This window comes from Macrobrachium nipponense, chromosome 5, assembly GCF_015104395.2.
Source record: "Macrobrachium nipponense isolate FS-2020 chromosome 5, ASM1510439v2, whole genome shotgun sequence".
Taxonomy (NCBI): domain Eukaryota; kingdom Metazoa; phylum Arthropoda; class Malacostraca; order Decapoda; family Palaemonidae; genus Macrobrachium; species Macrobrachium nipponense.
Window position 1 is genome coordinate 73,095,483 of NC_061107.1, and position 27,367 is coordinate 73,122,849.

A 27,367-nucleotide genomic window follows, 5' to 3' on the forward strand; every position below is an offset into this window, starting at 1 on the left:
CACTATATTTTTCATTAAACTGGAGAAAAGTTCTCTAAGGCTCTCATTAATATGATAGCTTCTGTTTGGCTTTCATTGCTAATTATTAGGCAGGATAACTGTCTCCTTCAATGTTTGCTAGACTGTTTTGAAGGAAGGATCAAGTGCCACTCAGTATTGGGAAAGGATCTCTGTCCTGACCTTTGAGGACTCATAGCAGCTACCGAAAAGAGGTTTACTCGTCAAAACCTATTTTATAAGATGAAATTAACCCTCTTACGCCGAAGCGGTAAAAAAAAATTGTCTCATGTGCCGGAGGTGTTTCAGAGTGAGCGCGGAAGCGGAAAAAATATTTAAAAAAAAAAAATCACAGCGCGCTTAGTTTTCAAGATTAAGAGTTCATTTTTGGCTCCGTTTTTTGTCATTGGCTGAAGTTTAGTATGCAACCATCAGAAATGGAAAAAATTATCATCATATATAAATAATGCGATATATGATAGCGCAAAAACGAAATTTCATATATAATTGTATTCAAATCGCGCTGTGCGCAAAACGGTTAAAGGTAACAAGTTACTTTTTTTTCCGTTGTAATGTACACTACATTGCGATAATTTTGGTATATAACACATTGTAAAATGATAAAAGCAACACAGAGAAAATATTATCACAATATAATGCATGAATTCGTAACGCGCGGACGTAAACAAATATTTTTTTCAAAAATTCACCATAAATCTAAATATTGTCCTAGAGACTTCCAATTTCTTTCAAAATTAAGACAAATGATTGAATATTACTATACTGTAAGAGTATTAGCTTACAATTGCAGTTTTTGACCATATCTGACGAGTTGAAGTTGACCGAATGTCGAATTTTTGTATATATATATTTTTTATATGCAATTATTTCGGAAATAAGAAAAGCTACAACCTTCAAATATTTTTTGTTTTATTCTACATTAAATTGCACACATTTTCATATATAAAACTCTATGAAATGCCTAATATGAAACGGAGCAAATATTCCGAGAATGGGACGTACGCATTTCGGAGATTTGTGGCGGAGAATCCGCGCGCGGAGGGAAGGAAAGATTTTTTTTTAAATTCACCATAAATCTAAATATTTTGCTAGAGACTTCAAATTTGTTTCAAGATGAAGATAAATGACTGAATATTACTAGACTGTAAGAGTTTTAGCTTACAATTGCGTTTTTCGACAATTTCGGTAGAGTCAAAGTTGACCGAACGTGGTTTTTTTTCTATTTTATCATGATTTATATGCAAATATTTCAAAAATAAGAAAAGCTACAACCTTCAATTATTTTTGGTTGTATTCTACATGAAATTGCGCACATTTTCATATATAAAACTTTATGTAACGGCTAATTTAAAATGGTGCAAACATTACCACAATCGCACGTATGATTTTTTCGGAAGAGTGATTTTTTCGGAAGAGTTACCGCGCGGACGTAAAGAAAATGTTATTTTTTTCATAAATTCACCATAAATCGAAATATTGTGCTAGAGACTTCCAATTTGTTGCAAAATGAAGGTAGATGCGCTTGAATATTACTAGAATATAAGCGTTTTAGCTTACAATTGCATTTTTCGACCATTTCGGTAGAGTCAATGTTGACCGAAGGTTGAAATTTTGGCAATTATCGTTATTTATATGAAAATATCTCAAAACTGATAAAAGCTACAACCATGGGTTGTTTTTAGTTGTATTGTGCATGAAATTGCACACATTTCCATATATAAAACTTTATATAACGGCTAATTTTAAAATGGTGCAAACATTACCACAATCGCATGTATGATTTTTTTTGGAAGAGTTACCGCGCGGACGTAAGGAAAAAGTTTTTAATGCGCACATTTTCATATATAATACTTCATGTAACGGCTAATTTACAATGGTACAAAAATTATGTCAAAGTGACGAAATAATTTCCGAGATGTGTCAGATACTTTTTAGTGCGGCAAGAAAGAAATTCGCGCTTGCGCGCCTACATAACGATTGTAAACAAAACAACACCTTGATCCGTGAACTCCCAGCATCCCCCAAGGCGCGTGATTCAAAAGTTTTAGGCTGGTAGGCCTATAAGTATTTTTCCGCGAATTTAAAAAAAAAACTTGTAAGTCGACGTAAAATACGTCCGGTCGGCACACGGGAGACAAAAAATTTCGACGTAAAATACGTCCTGTCGGCGTAAGAGGGTTAATGAATCTAAAAAATGAGTTTAAATATTGAAATATAAGAGACCCTGGATTGTTGTGTAGATGATTGTACAATTTGTAGGAGATGATAGAAACAGTACTTGCATTTCCTTCCTCATTTGGTTAACTAAGGTAATTGGTATCTGATGCATTAAGAAGCCAGATGGTTGCTGATGAGATTGGACATTGTTATCATTGTAGGTTTTTTCATCTAATAGTTCTGTACTTTATTTTTCAGTGCGCGAATGGAGAGTGTTCATAAGCCTTTCAAGAAAGCCTGTGGTGCATCTAGTTGTGTATATAATCCTGAAACTCACAGTTTGACGTTATTAGTAAGTATTGCTTTGTTAGTGATTTGTCATGAAGCAGCTGATGTTCATTTAACTTGGATACTGTAAAAGGCCTTAGTGTTTTGATTTTTCCTGCCAAGTGAGACGTGTTAAATATGGCATCCCGAACATCATTTTGAAACTGACATCTTGACAGTTATGTCTGGTTATGTTCTTTGAATTAGAGGTTGCCAGAATTAGATTAACATTTAAATGGCTTAATTTGGCAGTTAGGGTACCTTTCGGTTACAGTCTGTAATTCCTAGTCATCTGACCCGTACTGTTCCTTCCAATTCAAGAAACAATTCTTCCTTAAAATTCATTTATATAAATGTACTGTCCTAACTTAAGCCTTCCCTTTACTTTAGAGTACTAGGGTATAGCAACAAATATGTTCTTTTATTTCCTAAATTTTTAGCATGCTGAATACTTTGTTCTTTTGCAGATTTTCTAATCTTGTGTACTGTACTATTTTGAGATAATTAAAATAGTCCGTTGACAATTTACTGTTCAGTATATATTTGAAATTAGTGAGTAACTCCTGCTTCTGAGGCCAGAATACAGGCTGAAGTGCAATATAGATTCTACTGAGGACTGTTGGGGTTACTCTTGGTACTCGGTGTGAAAGAAAGAAAGGGTTTTTGAGTTGGGTTTTTTATACAGTAATTTATTGAGACACTCAAGTCATGTGGAAACCTCATAGGGCTCAGCTGAAGGATTTGTTCATAATTGTTCAAAAGTTGGTAAGTTGGCCAGCTGGGTGTGAGGAGAGATAAGGAAATTGAAGTAACGTAAAAGGCAGAAAGTAATGTGTAGGGTTTTAATTAGTAATGCAAAGTACCTTTAGCACTATCTATAATGTGCTGCTCAAGCAAACAGTTAACAGTACTACCCCTTAAAGGAGGGAAATTTGTACAGTCCCTTAAGGGGGCCGGCCGGCTAATGCCCTTTTTTAAGGACAGGACTTTGATATTCATACCACTTAATAAGGTGACTTGGGACATCTCCAAACCGCATATGATTTTCGCCTCTGACCTTCGGTTTTGTGACGCCAGGGCGATTTATCCCGAAAATAAACCATTTTTCAACAAATCTATCTCCTCCCTTGAATTTAATATTAAGACCTGGGGATTACTACCATATAGACCTGATGTAGACCATCCAAATCGAATGGGAGTTTTTTTTCTAAAAGTCATTTTTTTGCTAGATATGAATTTTTCAATATGGTCAAAAAATAAACCCTATAAATCAGGAGAAAAAAATTAATAAAAAAATACGAAACAAATTGGAAAAAAGGGCTCTATTTGATTGTTCTATAATGTCTTTCTGAGTTATATACCAAATTCCAATGTTATAGCTTTAAAACTAAGTGAGAAGATAGATTTTGAAGGTCAATAAGTATAGTTTTGAGATACGGGCGTTCAAAGTTTTCCTTCGTATTTCTATAAAGACAATATTAATAAATAATGATTATTATGAATGTATATTTCTTTTTTTTTTGTGTATTAATAAACCAAAACTATTTTATTTATCATAATTTAATCATAAATGATGATCCCTTTGCTCATATATCGCAGCCTGGGGCACTGCTTGAGGCAAGATGGGGCACTCCTTCCTACGCAATTCTCTCTCTCCCCTTCACTAACTGCTTATTACAGCAAATTTTCTTCTTCTGTGTGTTAGCGAGATGTTTTCCTGTATTTTCATCTTTGGCATGATGAAATTCTTGCCCGAAACAAAGATAAACAAACATAATTGCAAGAGAATGTCAAGAGGTGAAACTCGAAGGCGTACACTTTTTTTACAAAAAGAATTTAATAAATCATGATTATTATGAATTTCAGATTCCATTTTGGGTATTAAAAAACTAAAACTTTGTTATTTATCATAAATGAAGATCTCTTTGCTCAAAGATCGTAGCCTTAGGCACAGTGTGACGTGTGCTGTCAAGCAAGACGGGGGCGTTACTAAGTAACCCTCCCCTCTCTCTTCACTAACTACGCATATATTATGATATTCTGTAATAATACTTGAGTGATTTTTCTTTGTCTGTATGTTAGCGAGATGTTTCCCTTGTATTTTCCTCATTGGCATGATGAAATTCTTGCCGAAACATACATAAACATACGTGAAAGCAGGTGAACGTCAGACGTGAAATGGAACGTGTAGACTACTTGACGTCTGTCATCGCACTAAATCAGGACTGGACTTGGTAGCTTGAGCCTGAAGTCTCCTTCTCGACTCGGGGAATGTCTACAGATGCCATTTCTCCCAATTTCTTTGACAATAATTATCAAAATTTACGATAATAGAAGAAATATTGCATTTTCTTGTACGGATCAATGTTTTAGGCTTATTGAGTTACGTTAACTAATTACCCTGTAACTACGAAAGTAAGAGGAATTTTGACGAAATATTTAGTATTCGTATTCTCAATTGCCATATGAAGCTCCATGAATTTTTTCATGACTGCATTTTTCGCCCTATACCTCCATATATAGAGGTTCCGGCCGGGCCCCTTAAGCTTTCACTCTCTTTGGAAGGATTTGGTTAAAGTGTTCTTTAACCCCGTGAATTTATTCCTGGGTTCGAGGTAAATGTCATTAACTTGTAATTAATTTGTTAGCAATGTAAGTAGGAAAAGGCAATATTACTTGGATGAAGGGGTTAAATCCATAAATGGTTTTTTGTGGCATACCGTAGTTTATGCTGTGGCTCTTAGCAGCATGTTTTTAGCCCCAGCTGCATAATTTTACATTTAGATATTCATTAGCCAAACTTCTTTTAATTTATTCCAGTTTCACTTCAAAAAAATAAATAATTTGGGCAATCTCAGTGAATGTGTAGTAATGTTACTTAGTTGTCTCATTAAACTTAATAATAATGGGATTTTGATTTATATAGGAGAGAAATAATGGAAGTTTGGTGGGATTCTCACCTGCATAAGGTTTATGATTGCTCATGTTTACTTCTAGAAAATGTTCTACTTTTGATATGCTGATGTTGACTGTTGTTAGTAATATTAATCATAGTGTTTTCTTTTTTTTCTTTCAATAGTCGCGTAATGACCAGTGTCCAAAGTTAGCCAACATGTTAGCTGATATGCATTTTCGAAATTTAAAACAAAAAGTAGTTCTTTTATATCGAACGGAGGAGGCAGCAAAGCAACTAGAATCCACGCGACTTCAGACCACAGCAGGGTAAGGTTATAAAACACTTAGTCCCCAAGTTATGAGTAATTTTTAAAAGGTATTTGATTGTCTATTTTGTATATTTGTTTGTGTGTGTTTATGATGGATTAGAAAAGAACAAATTTACTTATTTATTTTTCTCAACAGATATGTAGAGGAGTTTAGTGTGCGTGAAGATCTAATGGGTTTAGCTATAGGTGCCCATGGAGCTAACATTCAGCAAGCGAGGAAGATTGAAGGTGTCACTAATATAGAGCTTGAAGAAAACACTTGTGTTTTTAAAATTTATGGTGAAGTAGGTGTTTTTGTTCCACCAGTGTTCATTTTTCCTTTTGCTTTTGATAGCCTTGTTGTTTGCTGCTTTTTATTGATTAAATGTATAAAAATATTTATATTTTTAAAATATTTTATGGTTAATCCTTTCTTCTTTTTTCTACAGTCAGAAGATGCTGTAAAAAAGGCCAGAGCAATGTTAGAATACAGTGAAGAATCTGTACAAGTACCAAGAGTTTTAGTAGGAAAAGTAATTGGAAAAAATGGCCGTGTTATACAAGAAATGGTCGACAAGTCTGGAGTTGTTCGGGTGAAGATAGAGGGTGACAATGAACCAGAACCAACCACACCACGTGCCGAAGGCCAAGTTCCTTTTGTCTTTGTTGGCACTGTAGAAGCCATTGCCAATGCTAGTATATTATTGGAATATCATCTAGCTCATTTAAAAGTAAGTTATTTTAAAATTTGCATTGTCAGAGCTAATGTTCACTGAATAATGTATGCCATTAATGTTCACTGAATAATGTTTTATGCCATTATAGTCTTCAGTATTACATTTTATTTTACATCTGTTCCTGATGGTGTAGACCTACCTATCTGTCCACAACTTTTAAGGTATAACTTTATCATTCAACAAGTGTAAATGCACTTTATCATCCATATGAAAAATCAGACATTTTATTACTTGATTAACCAAACTTATTTGATACAGTAACTACAGTGATGATTTTCATAGACTTTTACTGATGGTTTGCTTTTGTATTATGTATATCTTTTTGCTATAAATGTTGGGGGCTTTCCACTTTCTGTATCCTGCCAGCTCATGTCAATTACATCACATGATTATGCTCCCCACATAACTGCAAATCATATCTGTTGGAGAGTTCTCATTTTCTAGCTTGTGATTGCACAAATCTGTGGTGCTATTGTGTTAAAGTTTTCCATAGAGGCTACAGTCCCTCATCTCAAAATTTTATAGCTTTTCATCTTCATTTTCTTGGGATTTATCCATATCTTCGTTGTGAACAGATTTTTATTTTTCAGGTATGTTTTCTTCATATGTGATACATGTGTAAGAGAAGTTCAGTAATCTCTGTTCACTTTTAATACATAGTCAGGTCTACCCTTTTTCTTATTTTTTGATTCTGTGTGCTGTTGTCATCTTATATAGTTGGTCCATTTGACTTGACCTTCGGTAGTAAAATATTTATCTTCCTCTGTTACCTCCAGTCCCATTCTGACCCACCCACATTGCCTCCTTTTCCCTTGCCACATCCCTTGGCCTCCTTTTTTTCTCCCTACAGGTATTTCTACCTTCTCCTTCCTGCTCTCTGCCATAATTGTGTGTCACTTATCATATATAGTTAATCATTCTCTCTCTCTCTCTCTCTCTCTCTCTCTCTCTCTCTCTCCCTCTCTCTCTCTCTATCTCTCTCTCTCTCTCTCTCTCTCTCTCTCTCTCTCTCTCTCTCTCTCTCTCTCTCTCTCTTTTAATTCATCAGTGTGCCTTTTATTAATATAAAATAGTTAATAGCTTTCTTGTTAAACAAATATTGCTGCAGATAATAACTGAATTTTCTGTTTCAGGAAGTAGAACAACTAAGGCAAGAAAAACTTGAAATAGACCAGAAATTAAGAAATATGCATTCTACAAATAGTTTAGGGACAAACCAAGGCTATCAACTTAGGAGAAATGATAGGTAAGTTTTTGTTTTATTTTTAAATTTTTTAGTGCAGTTTTGTTTTTTTAAGTCTTCTGACAAAAAAGTTTTCATATAATGTAAATCCAAAGCCAGCGTTTTGACCAGTGCAGTTGTGATTTGTAGTCGTACCTCCCTTGATTTTAGGAGATCGTTTGGAGTTGCACTTCTAGAGCTTGCTTGTTTGCCTTAACTTTTGCTCTAACTAATTTTGACATTGCGTTTTGATCCATAAACCTATTACTTGATAGCATGCAGTGTTTGGATTGCCAGTCTGCTTTTCAAGGTGATTTGTGTTTTGTAAAGGTTGTCTGGTAGTGACTTAAAGCAGAGTGAGATATTCCATTATCAGTCATGTAGAAGTAGCAAGTTATTTGATCTTAAGCCAGGTTGTTATGCCCGATTGATGACTTGTATGGTTTTGTAAGTGTTTGTCATAGTAGAATACATATGTGATTAGGTACCTGGAAGAGATGTTAATTTGTCCAAAAATCATAGATTATGGTGGCTGAATGAGTAATAGATATTGAGAGTCAATGTTCACTAACCCTGTAACAGCCACCAGTGATATATTTTGTTCATATTTTTATATGATGTGAATTGCATAAGTAGGTACTGTGCTGGGATTGTAAATTTAATGTTCTGTGAAATGGAAACCTTTGGTGCCAACTCTGTAACAGAAATATTGTATTACTGAGTTTGAGACACTTTCTAACGTTATAAAGCAGTTATATATGTAGAAATTCAAATGTATGGCAGTGATACTGTCTGTAGTCTGTATTTGAAATACAATATTTATAAAACTGCTAATCTTTGGACGAGTACCACATCATCACGTTGTTATAACAAGTAAATAGTTTAGGTTAGTAAGGAAAGAATTGTTTGAATTGTAATCTTTTGAGGATGTTTTACTATTAAAGATAAATATGTAAAAAGTTACAAACTCCCCCATTTCCAAAAGTATGGAAATAGAAAGACCATACTTGTAAATGGAGCCATTTCTGAACATCAAAAAATCAGAAAGAAAACAGAATTTTATAGACAATCTTTTTTACAGTTAGTTTTTATATAATATTGTATAGCAAAAATGAAAGTTTTTATAGTATTGTATAGCAAAAATGAAAATTTTTTTTCCCCCAGGGTTGTTGCATGTTTCGCTAATGTCATTTAAATGTTAACCAGTTGTTTGGTGTCCTTAGATTTTTTTGTCTAAAAAGTTTGCTCATAAAAGACTACAACTTATTGCACCAAATTAGTGTGGGTTGTTACTTGTCTATTATTACTTGGTATGATGTGGAACAGTAACGTTTACACTGCCTGGCAATTTTTAAGTTGTGAAATTACTCTCGTGTAAAGTCATGTACAGTGTCAGATTCACAAATTCTCACAGACCATGTTTTCACTTGGAAATATATTGCTATGATCAGTGTATGTGTGTGTGTGTAGGTGTGTAAAGTTAATTTTTACAGTAGAAACATCAATTTCTTTATTAGGATGCATCTTCTAAGCTAACTTTTGATGCTTTTAGGTGCTATATGTAAAAAAAAAATAAAAAAAAAAAAAAAAAAAATCAAAATGGTGAGTTCAAGTTACCCAGAAACAAATATCTGTAGCTCTCTTAAAGAACGATATAATACGTTTACTGACAATAAGTATAAAATTTTACCCAGAAACAAATATCTGTAGCTCTCCTAAAGAACGATTGTTTACTAATAAGTATATAATTTTATTCATGCAGTGCAGAACTAGGACAAATTGTCTCTTGCCCCGTAAAGCACCCCCCCAAATACCATGCAAATTTATAGTAAAAACTGACAGTATTCTTGCAGTGTTGAGAAAGAACTTGCAATATTTTGTTCCAGTCCATTTTCCATTATTGGTGAAATCTTCATGATTAGTGAATATTTCTATTCTTTCTTATTCATTAAATTAGAGGGGTTACATTCCTGGACTCTTGAGTTAGTTTGCCTATGTTGATGGTGACAGTACTGTAACTTTTAAATATTATATATATATATATATTACATTACAAAAATATTTAAGCATGTACAGTAATCCTCCACTTATCCGTATCATCATTATCCAGAACTTGACGTTATCTTATACACCCGGCCCAAGCACACCTCAGTGGCATGATCGGTATGGTCTTGACCTGCCACTTTGGTGGCTGCAAGTTCAATTCTCGGGCATTCCATTGAAGTGTTAAAGATGTGTATTTCTGGTTATACAAGTTCACTCTCGACGTGGTTCGGGAGCCACATAAAGCCGTTGGTCCTGTTGCTAAATAACCACTGGTTCCATACAGCGTAAGAACACTATACAAACAAACAAGACACACCCGTACCAGATACCAAGGCCCCAAAGTATTGAAGTTTGTGAAAATTTAGAAAAACCACTCACCGATGGTTGGCAGCACTGTGCAGCCTCAGTTTTGGGAGGTTGGGAAGGTCTCCATAGGTTTCCAAGGTGTAGGGTGGGCTGGATAGCTGGGTACCATTGGAGAGAAGAGGGGCAGCAATGCTGTGTAAAGGAACTCAATCAGAGGGGGGTTTGTTTTGGAAGGTGGGTGGAGCTCAGGAGCAGTTTTCGTGGCTGGGAGGGATGAGGGTATCTGTTGGAGGGGTGAAGACGTCCAGGTAGACGTCTGACTTGACAGAGTTTTTGTATTCTTACGGTTATGGTTTTTTAGTTGTACACTTCTCATTTATGTTTTTACTGTATTTAGAGAGAGAGAGAGAGATGACCTGGGTATTTACATTAATCATTCCGAACTGTGAAATAAAGGTGGGAAAATTTGTTAATCCTGTTGCAATAGCCATTGCATCGGCATTGGCTGTAGGGTCATTCTTGCATCAACACCAAGTAGACATTATGAAAATCAAAAGAGGGAATTTTAAATGAATACAGTTCTAATATTCTGTCTGCTGAATATACTCACATATCATGCGACTTTTTGAAGGTCTGAATTTGACGCTAATATTAACCCTCTTATGCCGAAGGGGTATAATAAAAAGTATCTTCCGTATGCCGAGGCGGTCTCGGAGTGAGCGCCGAAGCAGAAAAAATATATTTAAAAAAAAATCACAGCACGCTTAGTTTTCAAGAATAAGTGTTCATTTTTGGCTCCTTTTTTTCTCATTGCCTGAAGTTTAGTATGCAACCATCAGAAATGAAAAAAATATCATTATCATATATAATTAGTGCGACATATGATAGCGCAAAAACAAAATTTTATATATAATTGTATTCAAAGCACGCTGTGAGCAAAACAGTTAAAGCTAACGAGTTAATTTTTTTCGTTGTATTGTACACTAAATTGCAATCATTTTGGTATATAACACATTGTAAAACTATCACAGCAACACAGAGAAAATATTATCACAAAATGATGCATGAATCCGTAACGCGCGGACGTAAAAAAGTTTTTTTTTTTTTTTTTTTTTCAAAAATTCACCATAAATCTAAATATTGTTCTAGAGACTTCCAATTTGTTTCAAAATGAAGATAAAAGATTGAATATTACTATACAGTAAGAGTTTTAGCTTACAATTGCAGTTTTTGACCATTTCGGACGAGTTAAAGTTGACCGAATGTCGAATTTTTAAATATTTTTTTTATATGCTAATATTTAAAAAATGAGAAAAACTACAATCTTCAAGTATTTATTGTTGTATTCTACATTAAATTGTGCACATTTTCATATATAAAACTATGAAATGCCTAATATGAAACAGCAAATATAACGATAATGCGACGTACGCATTTCGGAGATTTGCGTTGGAGAATCCGTGAGCGGAGGGAAGGAAAGTTTTTTTTTTTTTAAATTCACCATAAATCTAAATATTGTGCTAGAGACTTCGAATTTGTTTCAAAATGAAGATAAATGACTGAATATTACTAAACTGTAAGAGTTTTAGCTTACAATTGCGTTTTTCGACTATTTCGGTAGTCAAAGCTGATCGAAAGTGGTTTTTCACTTATATAACTTACCCGGTGGTTACATATAGCTGTCGTCTCCTGATGTCACGGCAGAATTTGAAATTCGCGGTAGCGCTAATGGTTTGAAATGGTGATCCCTCTACTCCCCTCCCGCCCTCTACCGGGTACCGGGAACCATTCCAACAATAAATCAGAAGTTTCCTGCCGTCGGAACCGATAACACGGTTCCTCTGCTGGTTGGAATTTGGATTTGATCATCTAGGTTTTCTCCCTTTGGTGATGTACCTTGAGTTTACTGATCTTTTTGCTAGCGCTATAGTTATTTTGGTTTTGATCTTTTTAGGAATTATTTTGAATTTTTCACGATGTCTGACACTGGCTCTATTCAGTATAGGGTGTGTAGTAGTGGGTGTAAGACTAGACTTCTTAAAGCTTCACTTGATCCTCATTCTACTTGTGTTAGTTGTAGGGGACGTGAATGTTCTTTTGAGAATACGTGTGAAGAATGTAAGTCTCTAACATCTCAGGAGTGGAAGGAACTGGGAAAGTATATGAGAAAGTTAGAAAAAGATAGAATCAGAAAGGCTTCACAGAGATCTTCTTCTAAGTCAGTGAGTAGCCAGGATATTCCTTTGAATTCTGTTAATCCTGTTCCTATTAACCCCGTAGTGGTTTCTCCTGCCCTCGACTCTGTATCTCCCGATCCCGATCCCGTGTCAGTATTACGAGCCGATATGGACTCGAAATTTGTCTCTTTCCTCACCACTATGCAGAAAATGGGTGAGACAGTGCAAGAAGTGGTAGTTAAGTGTGATAAGTTACTTAGTGCAAGTGTAGTGGAGGAGGTGGCTGTTCGGCCCGTTCGTTCTCCTAGGTCTAGGCCCCTGTCAAACTCCCCAGATCCTGGGAGGAGGCATGCCGAAAACCGAAGGGAGGTGAGCGGGATCTGCTCCCGAGCAGTCGCCCCCTCAAGCAATCCTGTAGCCGTATCCCAGGATGCTGTCGCTCACCATTGGAAAGGTGTTGCGAGGAAGTGTTTTTCGTCAAGCGACTCTAGTTCAGATGTTTCCTCTTATAGAGGTTGGCGTAATAAGACTTCTAGACCGCTGAAAAGGTCTCGCGATCTTTCGCCTGCTGCGGTTCCCAAGAAGGTGGCGGCTGCCGAACCTTCTTGTAGTTTTTGGGAGGAGCCTGAAGCCTTTTCTCCGGCGGTTTCGATTTATTGCCCTTCTCTCATAGAAGTGGAGAAGCCGACCACACACACTCCTTCGGAGCCTTCTCCAGAGCCTCCTCAAGCGATAACTCCTGCGGCTCCAGACGTGTTTGTGGATCATCCTTCTACTCCTCCCGCGCCTTCTACGTCGGTGGATCCTCAACCTTCGGTGTTTGAACAGATGAATGCCAAGTTAGGCAGTATTTTGGAGCTTTTTGGCAAGTCTCTTTCGTCCCCGAATGCGCTCCCGACCGCCTTACATCTTCCGCAGACTACTGTGCAGTCCTCTTCGCAGGCTCCTTTTCAGTCGCCTCTTCAGGCTCAGACTCTCCATGTGACTCCTCTTCAGACGTCGCTTCAGGCACCTGGTCGGACTCCTTTCCTGACTCCGTCTATGGCGCCACGTCAGGCTCTTGCTCGAGCGCCAGCTCAGCCGCCCGGATTCGTCTCAGTACAGGCTCAGACGTCTTCTCCTGCTTTCTCGCACCCTCCTCGGGCGCATCAGGGTGTGACTTCGCCGAACAGGATTCCTCTTCCGATGGAATGTTCGCCAGTTTCGTCGAAGGAAGCTTCGGATTTGGAGGAAGAAGGAGAAGTACTTACAGAAAAAGACAAGCATTTGTCGGGGTATAAGCTCCTTTTACGATCCTTCGTTGACAACTTTGGGGATTCTTTTGCGCCTTCCGTTCCAGTTTCTCATAGTTCGCAGTGGAAAAAGGACAGTAAGCCTGACTCCATCTCGTTCACGCGTCTCGTCCTCTCGATTTCGGCTAAGAAAGCTATCAAGAAAGTTAACGCTTGGCTTTTGGAGAAGAGGGAACAGGGGAAAAATGTTTTCTGTCTTCCCCTTCGAGACTTTCGTCAAGGAGCCGTGTCTGGTATGACACTGGAGAAGTTTTTTCCCTGGGTGTGACTGCCTCTGCTCAGGGAGACTTTTCTAGTCTCGTGGACTCTTCTCGTAGATCAGCCCTTAATACTGCTAAGATTTTCTTTTCGGCAAATGAACTGGATCATCTTTTGCAAGAGTGTTTTCCGTGTTTTTGAAGTTGTTAGCTTCCTGGATTGGGCCATTGCTTCGCTGGCCAGGAAAGTCAAGTCATTTGGACTTTCGGAGGAGCAGTTGAAGGATTTTGCCTCGGTACTGGATTGTATCGATAAAGGCATCTGTGATGGAGCTTCGGAGCTCGCTGCCATTTTCACCTCTGGAGTATTGAAGAAGAGACAGATTTGGTGCTCCTCCTTGTCGAAAGGGGTCTCATCGAACCAGAAGTCTGCCTTGCTCTTCTCTCCTTTGGACAAGAAGCAACTTTTTCCCCAAGAGATTGTGAGCGAGATCGCTCAATCTTTAACACAGAAAGCGACCCAGGATCTTTTATCACAGTCAGTGAAGAAGCCCAGGAAGATAGCTCCGGTTCTTTCTGCTTCTCGGAGTGCTCCCTCCACGGAAGCTCCTAAACCATTTCGAGGGAGAGCTCCCGTTCGATCTTTCTACAGGTTTCGTGGGAGAGGTAGAGCCTCGTCTAAAACCACTCCCTCTTCCATCAAGAAGTAGGCCCGTAGTCCTCCACACAGCAGTAGGAGCCAGATTACACCTTTTCTGGCAGACCTGGTTTCATCTCGGAGTGGATCCTTGGACGGTCCAGGTCCTGAAGGAAGGATACACCATTCCGTTCATCAAGCACCCCCCTCTCACAGAATTTCCTGTGAATTTGTCAGCTTACTCGGAGAACTCCGAAAAATTTGCGGCCCTCCATCAAGATGTTCTCGCCTTACTGGCAAAGAGGGCCATAGAGTTAGTGGACTCTCCGCAGGAACCAGGATTTTACAATCGCCTTTTCCTGGTAAAGAAGGCCACGGGGGTTTGGAGACTGGTGTTGGACGTCAGTGCCCTGAACGTCTTTGTCCTGAAGACGAAGTTTTCTATGGAAACGACCCAGTCGGTATTAGCAGCGCTTCATCCTGGAGATTGGATGGTTTCCATAGACCTTCAGGACGCCTATTTTCATATTCCGATTCATTCGGAATCGAGAAGATTCCTGAGATTCGTGTTCCAGGGCCGCATTTATCAGTTCAGGGCCCTCTGCTTCGGCCTGTCGACAGCTCCACAAAGTGACCAGAGTTCTGTCGTCAGTAGCAAAGTGGCTTCATCTGGACGGGATACGAATCTCCATGTATCTAGACGATTGGCTTCTCAGGGCAAGTTCCAGACAGAAGTGTGTGGAGGACCTACAAAAGACTTTAAGGCTGACGGACAGCCTAGGTTTGTTAGTAAACAAGGAAAAGTCGTGTCTCACTCCTTCTCAGGAGATAGTTTATTTAGGAGTGAGACTGAATTTAGTTCTTTTTCAGGCTTTTCCGTCTCTCCAAAGGATCGACTCTAGCCTGAACAAGATAGAGACGAATTTCTCGTCAGACAAACTTGCTCGGCGAATCAGTGGATGAGCCTTTTAGGAACCTTGGTCTCAATAGAACAATTTGTAAGTCTGGGCAGGCTCAACATGAGACCACTTCAATTTTACTTGAAACAGAAGTGGCAAAGGAAGAAGTTCCCAGACTCCTTCGTGTTCCCCATCTCGGAAGGAATCAAGCAGGACCTCCTTTGGTGGAAATCAGAAGGAAGGCTAGAGGAAGGCTTGTCTCTAAGCCAGTTGAGCCCCAACCTTACGCTCTTGTCAGACGCATCGGACAAAGGGTGGGGAGTTCCTCTAGGGAGAAAGGAAGTGAAGGAACTTTGGCAGATTCATCAGAGAAGCTGGCACATAAATCTAAAAGAGTTGAAGGCGATTCATTTGACTCTAATGCACTTCAAGACAGAGGTAAGAGGGAAAGTAGTGCTGGTTCAAGCAGACAACACCACGGCTCTCTCTTACATAAAAAAACGGGGGGGGACACTTGTTCTCTCTGTGCGAGGCATCGAGAGACCTACTCATTTGGGCGAAAGAGAACAAGGTTGTCTTGAGCACAAGATTTATTCAAGGCTCGAAGAATGTAAAGGCGGACATTCTCAGCAGGAGAGGGCAAGTCCTCTCCACAGAGTGGACGCTACATCCTCAAATTTGGGGATGTCCTCAGTTGGATCTCATCGCCACAAACAAGACAGCTCATCTACCACTGTATTGCTCCCCAGTTCCAGACGAGGAGGCGTTTACAGTGGATGCCATGCTTCTGGACTGGTCAAATCTGGATCTTTATGCCTTTCCGCCTTTCAAAATGCTAAGACTAGTTCTGGCAAAGTTCAGAGGTCATCAGAATGTCAGGATGACTCTGATAGCCCCCTTTTGGCCGGCCAGGGAATGGTTTCCGGACCTACTACTGCTGTTGACGGACTTTCCGAGAGAGTTACTGTTAAGGAAGGATCTACTCAGACAGCCCCGCTTTCTGAGGTTCCATCATGTCCGCTCTTCGACTAGTTGCCTTCAGACTGTCGAGCATCTCCTCAGAAAGAGAGGATTTTCAAAGAGAGCTTCAAGGGCTATTGCTAGACCCAGAAGAGAATCCTCTGATAGAGTGTACCAAGCTAAGTGGGTCCAATTCAGAGCTTGGTGCAAAGAAGAAGGAATTTAATCTTCTAAGACCTCTATAGCTCAGTTAGCTAACTTCCTTCTTTTTCTTCGTGAGAATAAGAAGCTTTCTACCCAGATGATTAGGGGTTATAGAGCGATGTTGTCTTCTGTGTTCAGACATCGAGGATTAGAGATTTCTAATAATCAAGACCTCTCAGACCTGATTCGTTCCTTTGATACGACCAAGACAAAGGAGTCAAAAACAGTAGCTTGGAACCTGGATGTAGTTCTTAAATGGCTGATGTCAGATAGATTCGAACCGATCTCCTCTAGTTCTTTTAAAGATCTGACTAGGAAGACACTTTTTCTTTGTGCTTTAGCATCAGCTAGAAGAATCAGTGAGCTGCATGCTATTGATAAGAGAGTTGGATTTGCTAAGGGCAATGCCATTTGCTCATCAATGCTGGGTTTTTTGGCTAAGAATGAAAATCCCTCACGTCCTTGGCCTCGTTCTTTCTCTATAAAGAACATTTCGAAGTTAGTGGGGCCTAATGAGCCTGAATGTCTTCTCTGTCCAGTGAGAGCACTTAGACATTATGTGCAAAGGACCAAAGGTATAAGAGGTAAGAGTGATAACCTGTGGTGTTCAGTGAAAGATCCTTCTCGTCCTCTTTCTAAAAATGCGCTCTCCTTCTTTTTAAGGAATTTGATTTCTGAGGCACACGGACAATGTCAGGACTCAGATATCAAAGTGTTTAGAGTCAAAGCTCATGAAATTAGAGCAGTGTCTACGTCTAAGGCCTTTAGACGTAATCTGTCTTTGAAAGACATTATTAAATCTACATATTGGAGAAGCAATTCTGTCTTTGCATCTCATTATCTGACAGATTTGCAAACCACATATGAAAATTGCAGTACATTGGGGCCATTCATTGTGACTGACACGGTATTGGGTGAGGGAGAGAAGGATGTATCCCATCCTCACTAACTTTTCTCCTTGATTATGTTTTTTGTATTTTTAAGGTTGTCTGAAGATGCAGGGTTTTTTTTTAGTATCTTTGTCTTTTAATGGCGTAGTGTATTTCTTAACCGGTTGTGGTGATCCCTCGTTTTTCATTGTATTTTGTGGTGATTTGTACTGCGCCCTGAGCAGGGGCATTATAGTCTTGTCCGTTACGGTCACGTCCTCAACGGCAAGTACTTATTATTGTGTCTGATACACGGATCCATATATCCTGTCGGTACAATAAAGGCCAGCAGACTACAGAGGCAGTAACCACTGAGTCAGCGGTCTTTAAAGGTAAGGAACCTATATCTTTGGATAATTCCAACAGTTGTTATTTTAGCTGCCATTGTCCCACCACCTAAATGTGTCAATCAGCTATATGTAACCACCGGGTAAGTTATATAAGTGAAAATGACATTTTTATAATATAAAGTTTCACTTATACTTACCCGGTGGTTACATAACGAAGCCCGCCCTCCTCCCCTCATATGGACAGGTAGGCATGAAACTTCTGATTTATTGTTGGAATGGTTCCCGGTACCCGGTAGAGGGATCACCTGTCAAACCATTAGCGCTACAGCGAATTTCAAATTCTGCCGTGACGACAGCTATATGTAACCACCGGGTATGTATAAGTGAAACTTTATATTATTATAAAAATGTCATTTTTTCTATTTATCGTGATTTATATACAAATATTTCAAAAATGAGAAAAGCTACAACCTTCAATCATTTTTTGTTGTATTCTACATAAAATTGCGCACATTTTCACATATAAAACTTTGTCACGGCTAATTTAAAATGGTGTAAACATTACGACAATCGCACGAAAAAATTTCTGATTTTTTTTGGAAGAGTTACCGCGTGGACGTAAGGAAAAAATTTTTTTTTTTTCATAAATTCACCATAAATCGAAATATTGTGCTAGAGACTTCCAATTTGTTGCAAAATGCAGGTGAATGATTGAATATTATTAGAATATAAGAGTTTTAGCTTACAATTGTGTTTTTCGACCATTTCGGTAGAGACAAAGTTGACTGAAGGTTGAAATTTTGGCACATAGTTATTTATATAAAAATATTTAAAAACTGATAAAAGCTACGATCATGGGTTGTTTTTAGTTGTATTGTGCATGAAATTGTGCACATTTCCATATATGAAACTTTATGTAACGGCAAATTTAAAATGGTGCAAACATTACGACAATTGCACGAAAAAATGTATCGGAAGAGTTACCGCGCTGACGTAAGCAAAAAGTTTTTTTCAGAAATTCACCTTAAATCGAAATATTTTGCTAGAGATGTCCAATTTGTTGCAAAATGAAGGCAAATGATTGAATATTACTAGAATATAAGAGTTTTAGCTTACAATTGCGTTTTTCGACCATTTCAAAATTAAGAGTTCATTTTTGGCTCCTTTTTTCTCATTGCCAGAAGTTTAGTATGCAACCATCAGAAATGAAAAAAAATATCATTATCATATATAAATACTGTAATGCAATATATAATAGCGCGAAAACAAAATTTCATATATAATTGTATTCAAATCGCGCTGTGAGCAAAACTGTTAAAGCTAAGTAAAATGATCAAAGCAACACAGAGAAAATATTATCACAAAATGATGCATGAATTCGTAACGTGTGGACGTAAAAAAAAAGTTTGTTCAAAAATTCACCATAAATCTAAATATTGTTCTAGAGACTTCCAACTTGTTTCAAAATGAAGATAAATGATTGAATATTACTCTACTGTAAGAGGTTTAGCTAACAATTGCAGTTTTTGACCATTTTGGACGAGTTGAAGTTGACCGAATATCAAATTTTTTTATATATTTTTTTATATGCAAATATTTCAAAAATGAGAAAAGCTACAACCTTCAATTATTTTTTGTTGTATTCTACATGAAATTGTGCACATTTTCATATATAAAACTCTATGAACGGCCTAATATGAAATGGAGTGAAGGAAAGTTTTTTTTTTAAATTTCACCATAAATCTAAATATTGTGCTAGAGACTTTGAATTTGTTTCAAAATGAAGATAAATGACTGAATATTACTAGACTGTAAGAGTTTTAGCTTACAATTGCGTTTTTCGACCATTTCGGTAGAGTCAAAGTTGACCAAATATGGTTTTTTTTCTATTTATTGTGATTTATATGCAAATATTTCGAAAATGAGAAAAGCTACAACCTTCAATTATTAATTGTTGTATTCTACTTAAAATTGTGCACATTTTCATATATAAAACTTTATAAATAAAGATAAATGCCACGAAGGAAAAATAAACGAAGGAGTCTGCGAGATCTTTCGGCTGACAAGCCCGGCTTGTCAGCCGAAAGATCTCGCAGACTCCTTCGTTTATTTTTCCTTCGTGGCATTTTATCTTTATTTATGGATTTATCACGTTCCTAACTTTCGTGATTCTGTTATACATTAAACTTTATGTAACGGCTAATTTAAAATGGTACAAACATTACGACAATCGCACGTATGATTTTTTCGGAAGAGTTACCGTGCAGACGTAAGGAAAAAGTTTGTTTTATTTTCATAAATTCACCATAAATCGAAATATTGTGCTAGTGACTTCCAATTTGTTGCAAAATGAAGGTAAATGATTGAATATTACTAGAATATAAGAGTTTTAGCTTACAATTGCGTTTTTCGGCCATTTCGGTAGAGTCAAAGTTGACTGAAGGTTTAAATTTTGGCACTTATAGTAGTTATTTATATGAAAATATTTCAAAACTGATAAAAGCTACAGCCATGGGTTGTTTTTAGTTGTATTGTGCATGAAATTGCACACATTTCCATATACAGTAGTACCTCGAGATACGAAAGGCTCTACTTACGAAAAACTCGAGATACGAAAGCCAATGCGAAAAATTTTACTGCTCTACATATGAAAAGTTTTCAAGATATGAAAGGTTGTTGCTGTAAAGTCCCGAGATGCGCCCGGACCACCGAGAACAATTTTAAAACTCCCGCGCCGCCAACTGAGTAAACTTGCCACCAACTTGCTCTCCCGTTGGTTCCTGATGCTAGTCACCCCATAAGGTCCTGCTCTCCTATTGGTCAGCATCTACCCCTTGTGCTTTTAAGTATTCTATTGGTAAAAGGGTGCTGTAAATTGAAAAACTTATTCATGCAATACATTTAATAAAAAAAAAAAAAACATTAGGTAAAGATAGGATAAAGAATAGAAATGAATGGTTATTATACTGTTTGGTAGGTTCAGTAGTTGAAGAGAGATAATGAAAATTTATGGCTTACTGTGTAAAGTGATTGCTTGTCGATCGTTCGATACTCGTAAGTGCTGGATATAAACAGACGTTTGGAATCTTTTTTTTTGTTTGTTTATCATAGTTAATGGTTACTTAATAATTATTTGAAATGAGTACATGCAATACATTTAATAAAAAAATTGTGAATTAGATATCATAAAATATAAAATAAATCAGACTGCCAACAAATACGTATTTTTTAGAATTTCTTCTGTTTTATTATAACGTTACGTTTACGTATGTTTCATTATAGCTGTCAGTAACTCGGCATCTCCATTAGGTAAGATAGAATAAAGAATAGAAATGAATGGTTATTATACTGTTTGGTGGTTTCATTAGTTGAAGAGAGATACTAATGACAATTTATGGCTTACTGTGTGCTAGGAAAAATGATTGCTTGGCGCTCGTTCGATACTCGTAAGACGGGTAAGAGCTGAATGTAAACAATCGATTGGAAGGTTTGTTTTTTATTTGTTTGTGTATTTATAGTTAGTGATTAATTAATAATTATTTGAAATGAGTACATACTGATTATTTATACATTTTATTGGGATATTCTAAGCTTTTAGCTCTTAGGTTTAGATGTCAGAATCATAGACTAGGCTACAGTAGCAACCGCTAACATAGGCTAGGCTTATTGCTAAGGGACATATGCTAAAGTCCTAATAAAATGGGGTTGAACATTACATGCAGTTGAATATTACTCAAGTATGTACAGTATTTTACGTTTTTGGAGTCATATTTCTTCCGTCGGATCGGCGTTGTAACCCTAGTACATGTGTTTTAGGCCTGGAAATATAATTTACTGGGTTGTTTTTGGAGGGCTTGGAACGGATTAGCCATTTTACATGTAAAATGTGTTCCAAGATACGAAAAACTCATGACACGAAGGCCGCCTCGGAACGGATTAATTTCGTATCCCGAGGTACCACTGTATAAAACTTTATGTAACAGTTAATTTAAAATGGTGCAAACATACGACAATTGTACGTATGATTTTTTCGGAAGAGTTACTGCGCGGACGTAAGGAAAAAGTTTTTTTAATAAATTCACCATAAATCTAAGTATTGTGCTAGAGACTTCCAATTTGTTGCAAAATGAAGGGAAATGATTGAATATTACTAAAATATAAGAGTTTTAGCTTACAATTGCGTTTTTGAACCATTTCGGTAGAGTCAAAGTTGACCAAAGGTTGAAATTTTGGCACACCGTTATTTATTTGAAAATATTTCAAACTGATAAAAGCTACAATCATGAGTATTTTTTAGTTGTATTCTACATAAAATTGTGCACATTTTCATACATAACGATATATTTTACATGTAACGGCTAATTTAAAATGGTACAAAAATTATGTCAAAGTGACGAAATAATTTTTGAGATGTGTCACTGATACTTTTTAGTGCGATAAGAAAGAAATTCATGCTTGCGCGCCTGGGTAACGATTGTAAACAAAATAACACCTTGATCCGTGAACTCCCAGCATCCCCCAAGGCGCGTGATTTAAAAGTTTTCGACTGGTAGGCCTATAAGTATTTTTCCGCGAATTTTTTAAAAACTTTTCTATGTAGACGTAAAGTATGTCCAATTGGCACCTGACAGACAATTTATGTCGACGTAAAATACGTCCAATAGGCGTTTAAGGGTTAACCCCTTCTTTACCGGGTGGGTGAGCAGAATGTAAACATTGCGTTTGCTGCCGAACTGAATCTCTCGGTAGTGACTCAAGTTTGGAGGGGTGCCGATCGTAAAAATATTTGCCAAAAATACACTAATCAAGACAGGCTTATGAAATTATCAGGTATTATTAGCACTATAATAACGCATATTCTCTGTTAGTTTTATCATCCTACAGGGAAAATAAATGATTTTATGAAAAAAAATGTGAAACTCAGTGTCCCTTGTACAAGGGACACTGGTGGTCGGTGAGAAAACTACGGTCTTTAATAGAAATTCGGTCTTACAGAATGTTGGTATATCGCACCTGGAACATGCACATAAAGTATTATCAAAATAGAACAGTAAATAAGCACGTAATAACAAAAAAAAGAGCAAAAACTAAAGCGAAAGCCCCGCCAATAAATATGGAAATCGCAAATTTTATAGTATATCTTTCAAAAATTGGTCAATGTCATTTTCTACGTTTTCTAAGATTAGTTTCATCACAGAAAACAACTTTAGGGGCATCAGGGGTATCTAAACTAATTTTTCAAGTTTCTTGTCCTCAGAAAAAATCGCTTTTTCGCTTTTTCTCTGGTTTGGTTTTTTTTTATATATAAAGTTACTATAAAGCTTTATTTCTACCTTCATTTATCTGGTGTTCATATCTTTTATTTGTAAAATGTAATGTGAATAAATAAATAAATACAGTAAATGATGATACAACTGGTTTTTTACTTGGGTAGAAGTTATTACATGTTTACGCTTGTCTGGTTTTGTGATTTTTTGTTGAGACGCAGTTCATCTGTCACCTACACACTACTATAAGCAGTAATAATATTTTTTTGGGTTCATCATACGTCTGGCATTGTGTCATACTGTTTATTTTGCTCCAAACTCTTCAAACCGAAATTACAGAATGATTGGAAGTCCCTATCTGAAAAGAGGAGTTTTGGTGGTACTATGCGTACCACCTTTATGCACCCGGTGCGGTGTAGTAGACTTGAATGGTGGTACCCACCTACCTCCAAACAAACTTTCGGTAATGAAGAGGTTAATAAATATGCATCTTTTGTATGGATCTTTTAAAAACTTATGCTTTACATCACCATTCAGTAATATTTTATGTACTCTCACATTACTATTGCATTATAAAATACAAACGTAGCAGTAATGTTTTGTTTAGCAAATCAGTTGAGGGTAATTGCAAGATATGGTTATTTTGCCGTATTTAACCTCTATTCAGAGCGATTTTCTTGCTTCTAGTTATCATAAATGAATCTAGATAGTCTACAAATATGGGACAAGGTTTTTTTATATATATACCAAGTGTTTTAAAGTCAAAATATGACTAAAATATCTCATTATGAACCAAATTATTAATTTTTTTTTTAGTAGATGGCTATGGAGGCTTTTGTGTGTGTGTGTGTGTGTTGTGTGTGTGTGTGTGTGTGTGTGTGTGTGTGTATAAAAAATCAACAGATTCTGTTCACTATTTTCACTTGATTTCATTGTAATATTTCACTTGATTTCATTGTAATGCAATCTATTTTCACTTTTTCTTGGTAATAATTGCTTTACGTATTCATCTTTTATCAGTGTGAAAACAACAGTGAAATTTCCTTTCATGATAAGTGGTTTTCATTAAGTTATTTTTCGCTCCAATTTTATTTACTGTCAAGTTTGATGGTATATCAAAGTTCTCAGGAATTTCATCCATGTTGCTGATGCATGAGAGTTTATAGCCATTAACACCTTGAACATTATTTTCTCAGCTTCAGCTACAACTTGCAGCTTAAATTAGCGAATAAGGGTAAAATGTAAAAATATATTGACCCTATTCTACTTAACGTCATTTGTAACATAACCATGGTCATTTTCTGCTGTCATCGAATGATGGTTGAAATGCTGACAAAACAGTTATCCGATTCGGTTGTTCATAGGAAACGGCTGTTTCTCGTTTCATTGTTTTTGGCTGTACGCATTTATGCAGTGAGTATAATGTTAAGATACTTTTATTCTCATTTAGTTTTTAACTTGTTTATCTAGAAGATAGGAAAGATAAAGAGATGGGGAAAAGAGGTTACTCTTGTAATCTGGTCTCTCAAAAAAGGAATTTGCATGATACACGAGATACATAATAATAAAATAATTTTTTAAAGGTGAAAATTTAGGGGTCCCTCTCCTTGTACTGACCGATCTTATGGAACCTTTTCCATAGTTGCACGGACCTTAAGATGACAGTGGATGTGGATCTCTGAACACTGTTGTTAAGAATCTTAACAAGGAAATCCACTAATACCTGGGCATTTCTTCTTTTTCTTGTGGGATACCAAAGAAACCTTAGCCGGAGAATTGAAAGGATCCATCATATCCCGAAAATCGTATAATCCAACAGAAAACACACACACTGAAACAGAAAAAAAATTTAATGAAAAGCGGGCAAACTAAACTGGTTTTAAGAAAGACTGCAAAGCATGTCCTCTTTTAAAGGTGGTAAGAAAGCAACTAGGGCAGTCACGAGAAGCGAAAGGGATTGTGGGAGATCCCACAGCGCGTGATCAAGCACAGATGACAATAGTTCCTTGCTTACACAATTTTTTTTTTTTACTTTTAACGTTTTCCAGCTGGCAGTAGAGATTTATCCTAATGTTAAGACCTCTAGTTTGTTAGTTATGAAAAATACTTTTTGGGTAAAAAAATTGGTAGATTCGCCACCGAAAGTTTTTCAATTATTGGAAGAGCTCTTTGCATTCTGAATTGTTTTGTAATTCCTCTTGTGTGCAAAGTAAAATATTAATTCCCTAAATTGCAGTAATATATGTAGTAGTTCTGTTGCTCAGTAGGCACTGTATTGAAACAGTTGTAGTTTTCTTAATAGCCCAAGTTGTGCTTGCCATGACTACTTCACATTTAGGTGTTCTTGTGAATTACTGTATAGTATCAAGGAAGCTTAGTTTGTTATTTAAAAAACAAAAAATCAAGCTGTATAGCTTGAAACTGGTGATGTGCTTCATAAGATGGTAAATGTAAGATTAACAGATTTTAGTATAATCTGACAGCACTTTTTAAAGTCCTGTAGTCCTATAACTAACTGATTTGAATGTTTTGATGAAAGGCTGTCTTGGGTCCAAATGTTTTGATGAAAGGTTGTCTTGGCTGCAAGATGTGATTATGAGTTTCTTGGGAAACAATTTGTTGATGGTTCATCAGATCTGAATTCACTCGGAGCTTATATTCGTGAAGTGAAAATTCCCATGGTTCCTTGCATTTTCTGAAAATTTTAAAAATCTGTACATACTGCTCATGAGAGGAGACTGCAGTACTCTAGGAATAATTTGAAACTCCAGCGCATCTAAAGCTCCTGAGGTCAGTCCTTCAGGGATGTAAATGACCTGGTTTCTCAAAAGCTCAAAATACTATTGAAAATTTAATTGAGTTATGATTCCACCTAGTATTTTAATAATAGCAAAGTATTACAGTAAACCACCAATTATTTTAAAGGTAGCTCCTCAACCAACTAGATGTTAGCGGACCTAGAAACACACACAGCTGATACTTGCCCGTCTAACCTCATAATCGTAGCTTCGTTGATTCCTGGGTAAATAGTCCATCATGCCTTGCTCTATATTTATCCTCCATTTGCTTGAACAGTTATTGTGTTTTATTTCAATGTTAGTGGAAATTTATCCACTAAATGTTAGTAGGTGTGAAAAACTAGACTTAAAGTAAAATATAAAATTTCAGGTGTTTTCAACATATCAAATAATGTTCTTTAAGGTCCACAATAATATAATGATGGAAGCATTAGTAAAATTTTATTACTGCTTCCATCATTATATATTTGTGGACCTTAAGGGGACCGTCCGCTATGGCGGATGACATGTCAACTTGAAAAAATAAAAAATCGAGTTATTATTTCTATCTATGCAGAAACATACCGTGCATGCTTTCCAGAAGTTTCAGCCAATTGTTTTTACAAATAATGAAGATATAGCGGTTTTTAAATGACGACGTCATCGTAACTGCGTCGTCTGTATGACTGAGTTTGACAGGATCGTTTTTGTGTGTTTATTTTTGCATATATACAGCGATTTTTTCAGATTTTTTTCGAAATTCTCATACAACTGGTAGCAATGAAAGGTTGTATGAGAGGTGAGCTGCTCAGAGCGGTTATTTATAGGCGAGATTCAGAGAATAACTCAGTTACTCCACAGACGTCAAAGGAGTTGCAGGCGCTTACACACTTGCGTTTGGTTACTAGCTATTTACGTTATTTTTATAACTTCTTAGTGAACTTATAGCAATGCCGAAGTTACCTAAGATCAAGAAGGCTACTCAGCAACTAAGGCTAGCAAAATTAACGAAGGCCAGGAGTGTGCTGAAAGAAAAACACGAAAATTCATTGTTTTCAGCTCCCTCATTGTCTCATGTCACGCCGTCAACATCAGTGTCTCGTGTCACGCTTAGGGTATTAATACCACTTTTAGGGGGAGGACCAGGATCCTTGATGTAGAAATCAACAATAAAAGTACAAATAAAGTAATTATAATAATGTTGTTTTGACTTTTATAAGAAAAAAGCAAAAATTTACATAGCAAATCTTTGGGAGCTCATAACTCAAAAACATACTTATTCGCATGTTGGTAGCCTTTACTTGGTTATTTATCATCCAATTTTAGAGAGAAAGATATCATTGGAAAGAGGAATAAAAATCCAATAATTCCTTGTGAGTCAATTTTTTTTTCTTTTTTTTATGATTTGTTTGAGTCTAGACAAAAAAAATAAAAGAAAAAAACTCATAAAAAAAAAAAAAATGTTCACACTGGATTAATCTGTATATAAAGTAGTTTTTATGGTATGATTTTCAATACAACTGATGTCATATTAGCGGAGAAATCGCTACCTAAATTTTTTTTTTTTAAATTATATAATTTTTGCTAATAAAACTAAAAGTTTTTGCTCAAATGACTTGAAATTTTCGTATGATGAAGGTATTATACATATCTAAAACATGTATAGAAATTATGTATTTTGTATTAATAAAAAAAAAATACACAACATAGCGGACGGTCCCC

General features: G+C 36.6%; 1 protein-coding gene across 2 annotated transcripts in view; it reads left to right on the forward strand.

Moving 5' to 3' along the window:
* LOC135215406 (RNA-binding protein FXR1-like) overlaps positions 1-27,367 on the forward strand; it is a 196,816-nt gene that overhangs the window by 115,331 nt on the left and 54,118 nt on the right. For both annotated transcript variants that reach the window (XM_064250006.1, XM_064250007.1), the window contains exons 4-8: positions 2,434-2,527; positions 5,582-5,724; positions 5,863-6,010; positions 6,155-6,436; positions 7,576-7,688. In XM_064250006.1, coding sequence (XP_064106076.1) covers positions 2,434-2,527; positions 5,582-5,724; positions 5,863-6,010; positions 6,155-6,436; positions 7,576-7,688 — 780 coding nt within the window. The remainder of the gene's footprint in view (positions 1-2,433; positions 2,528-5,581; positions 5,725-5,862; positions 6,011-6,154; positions 6,437-7,575; positions 7,689-27,367) is intronic.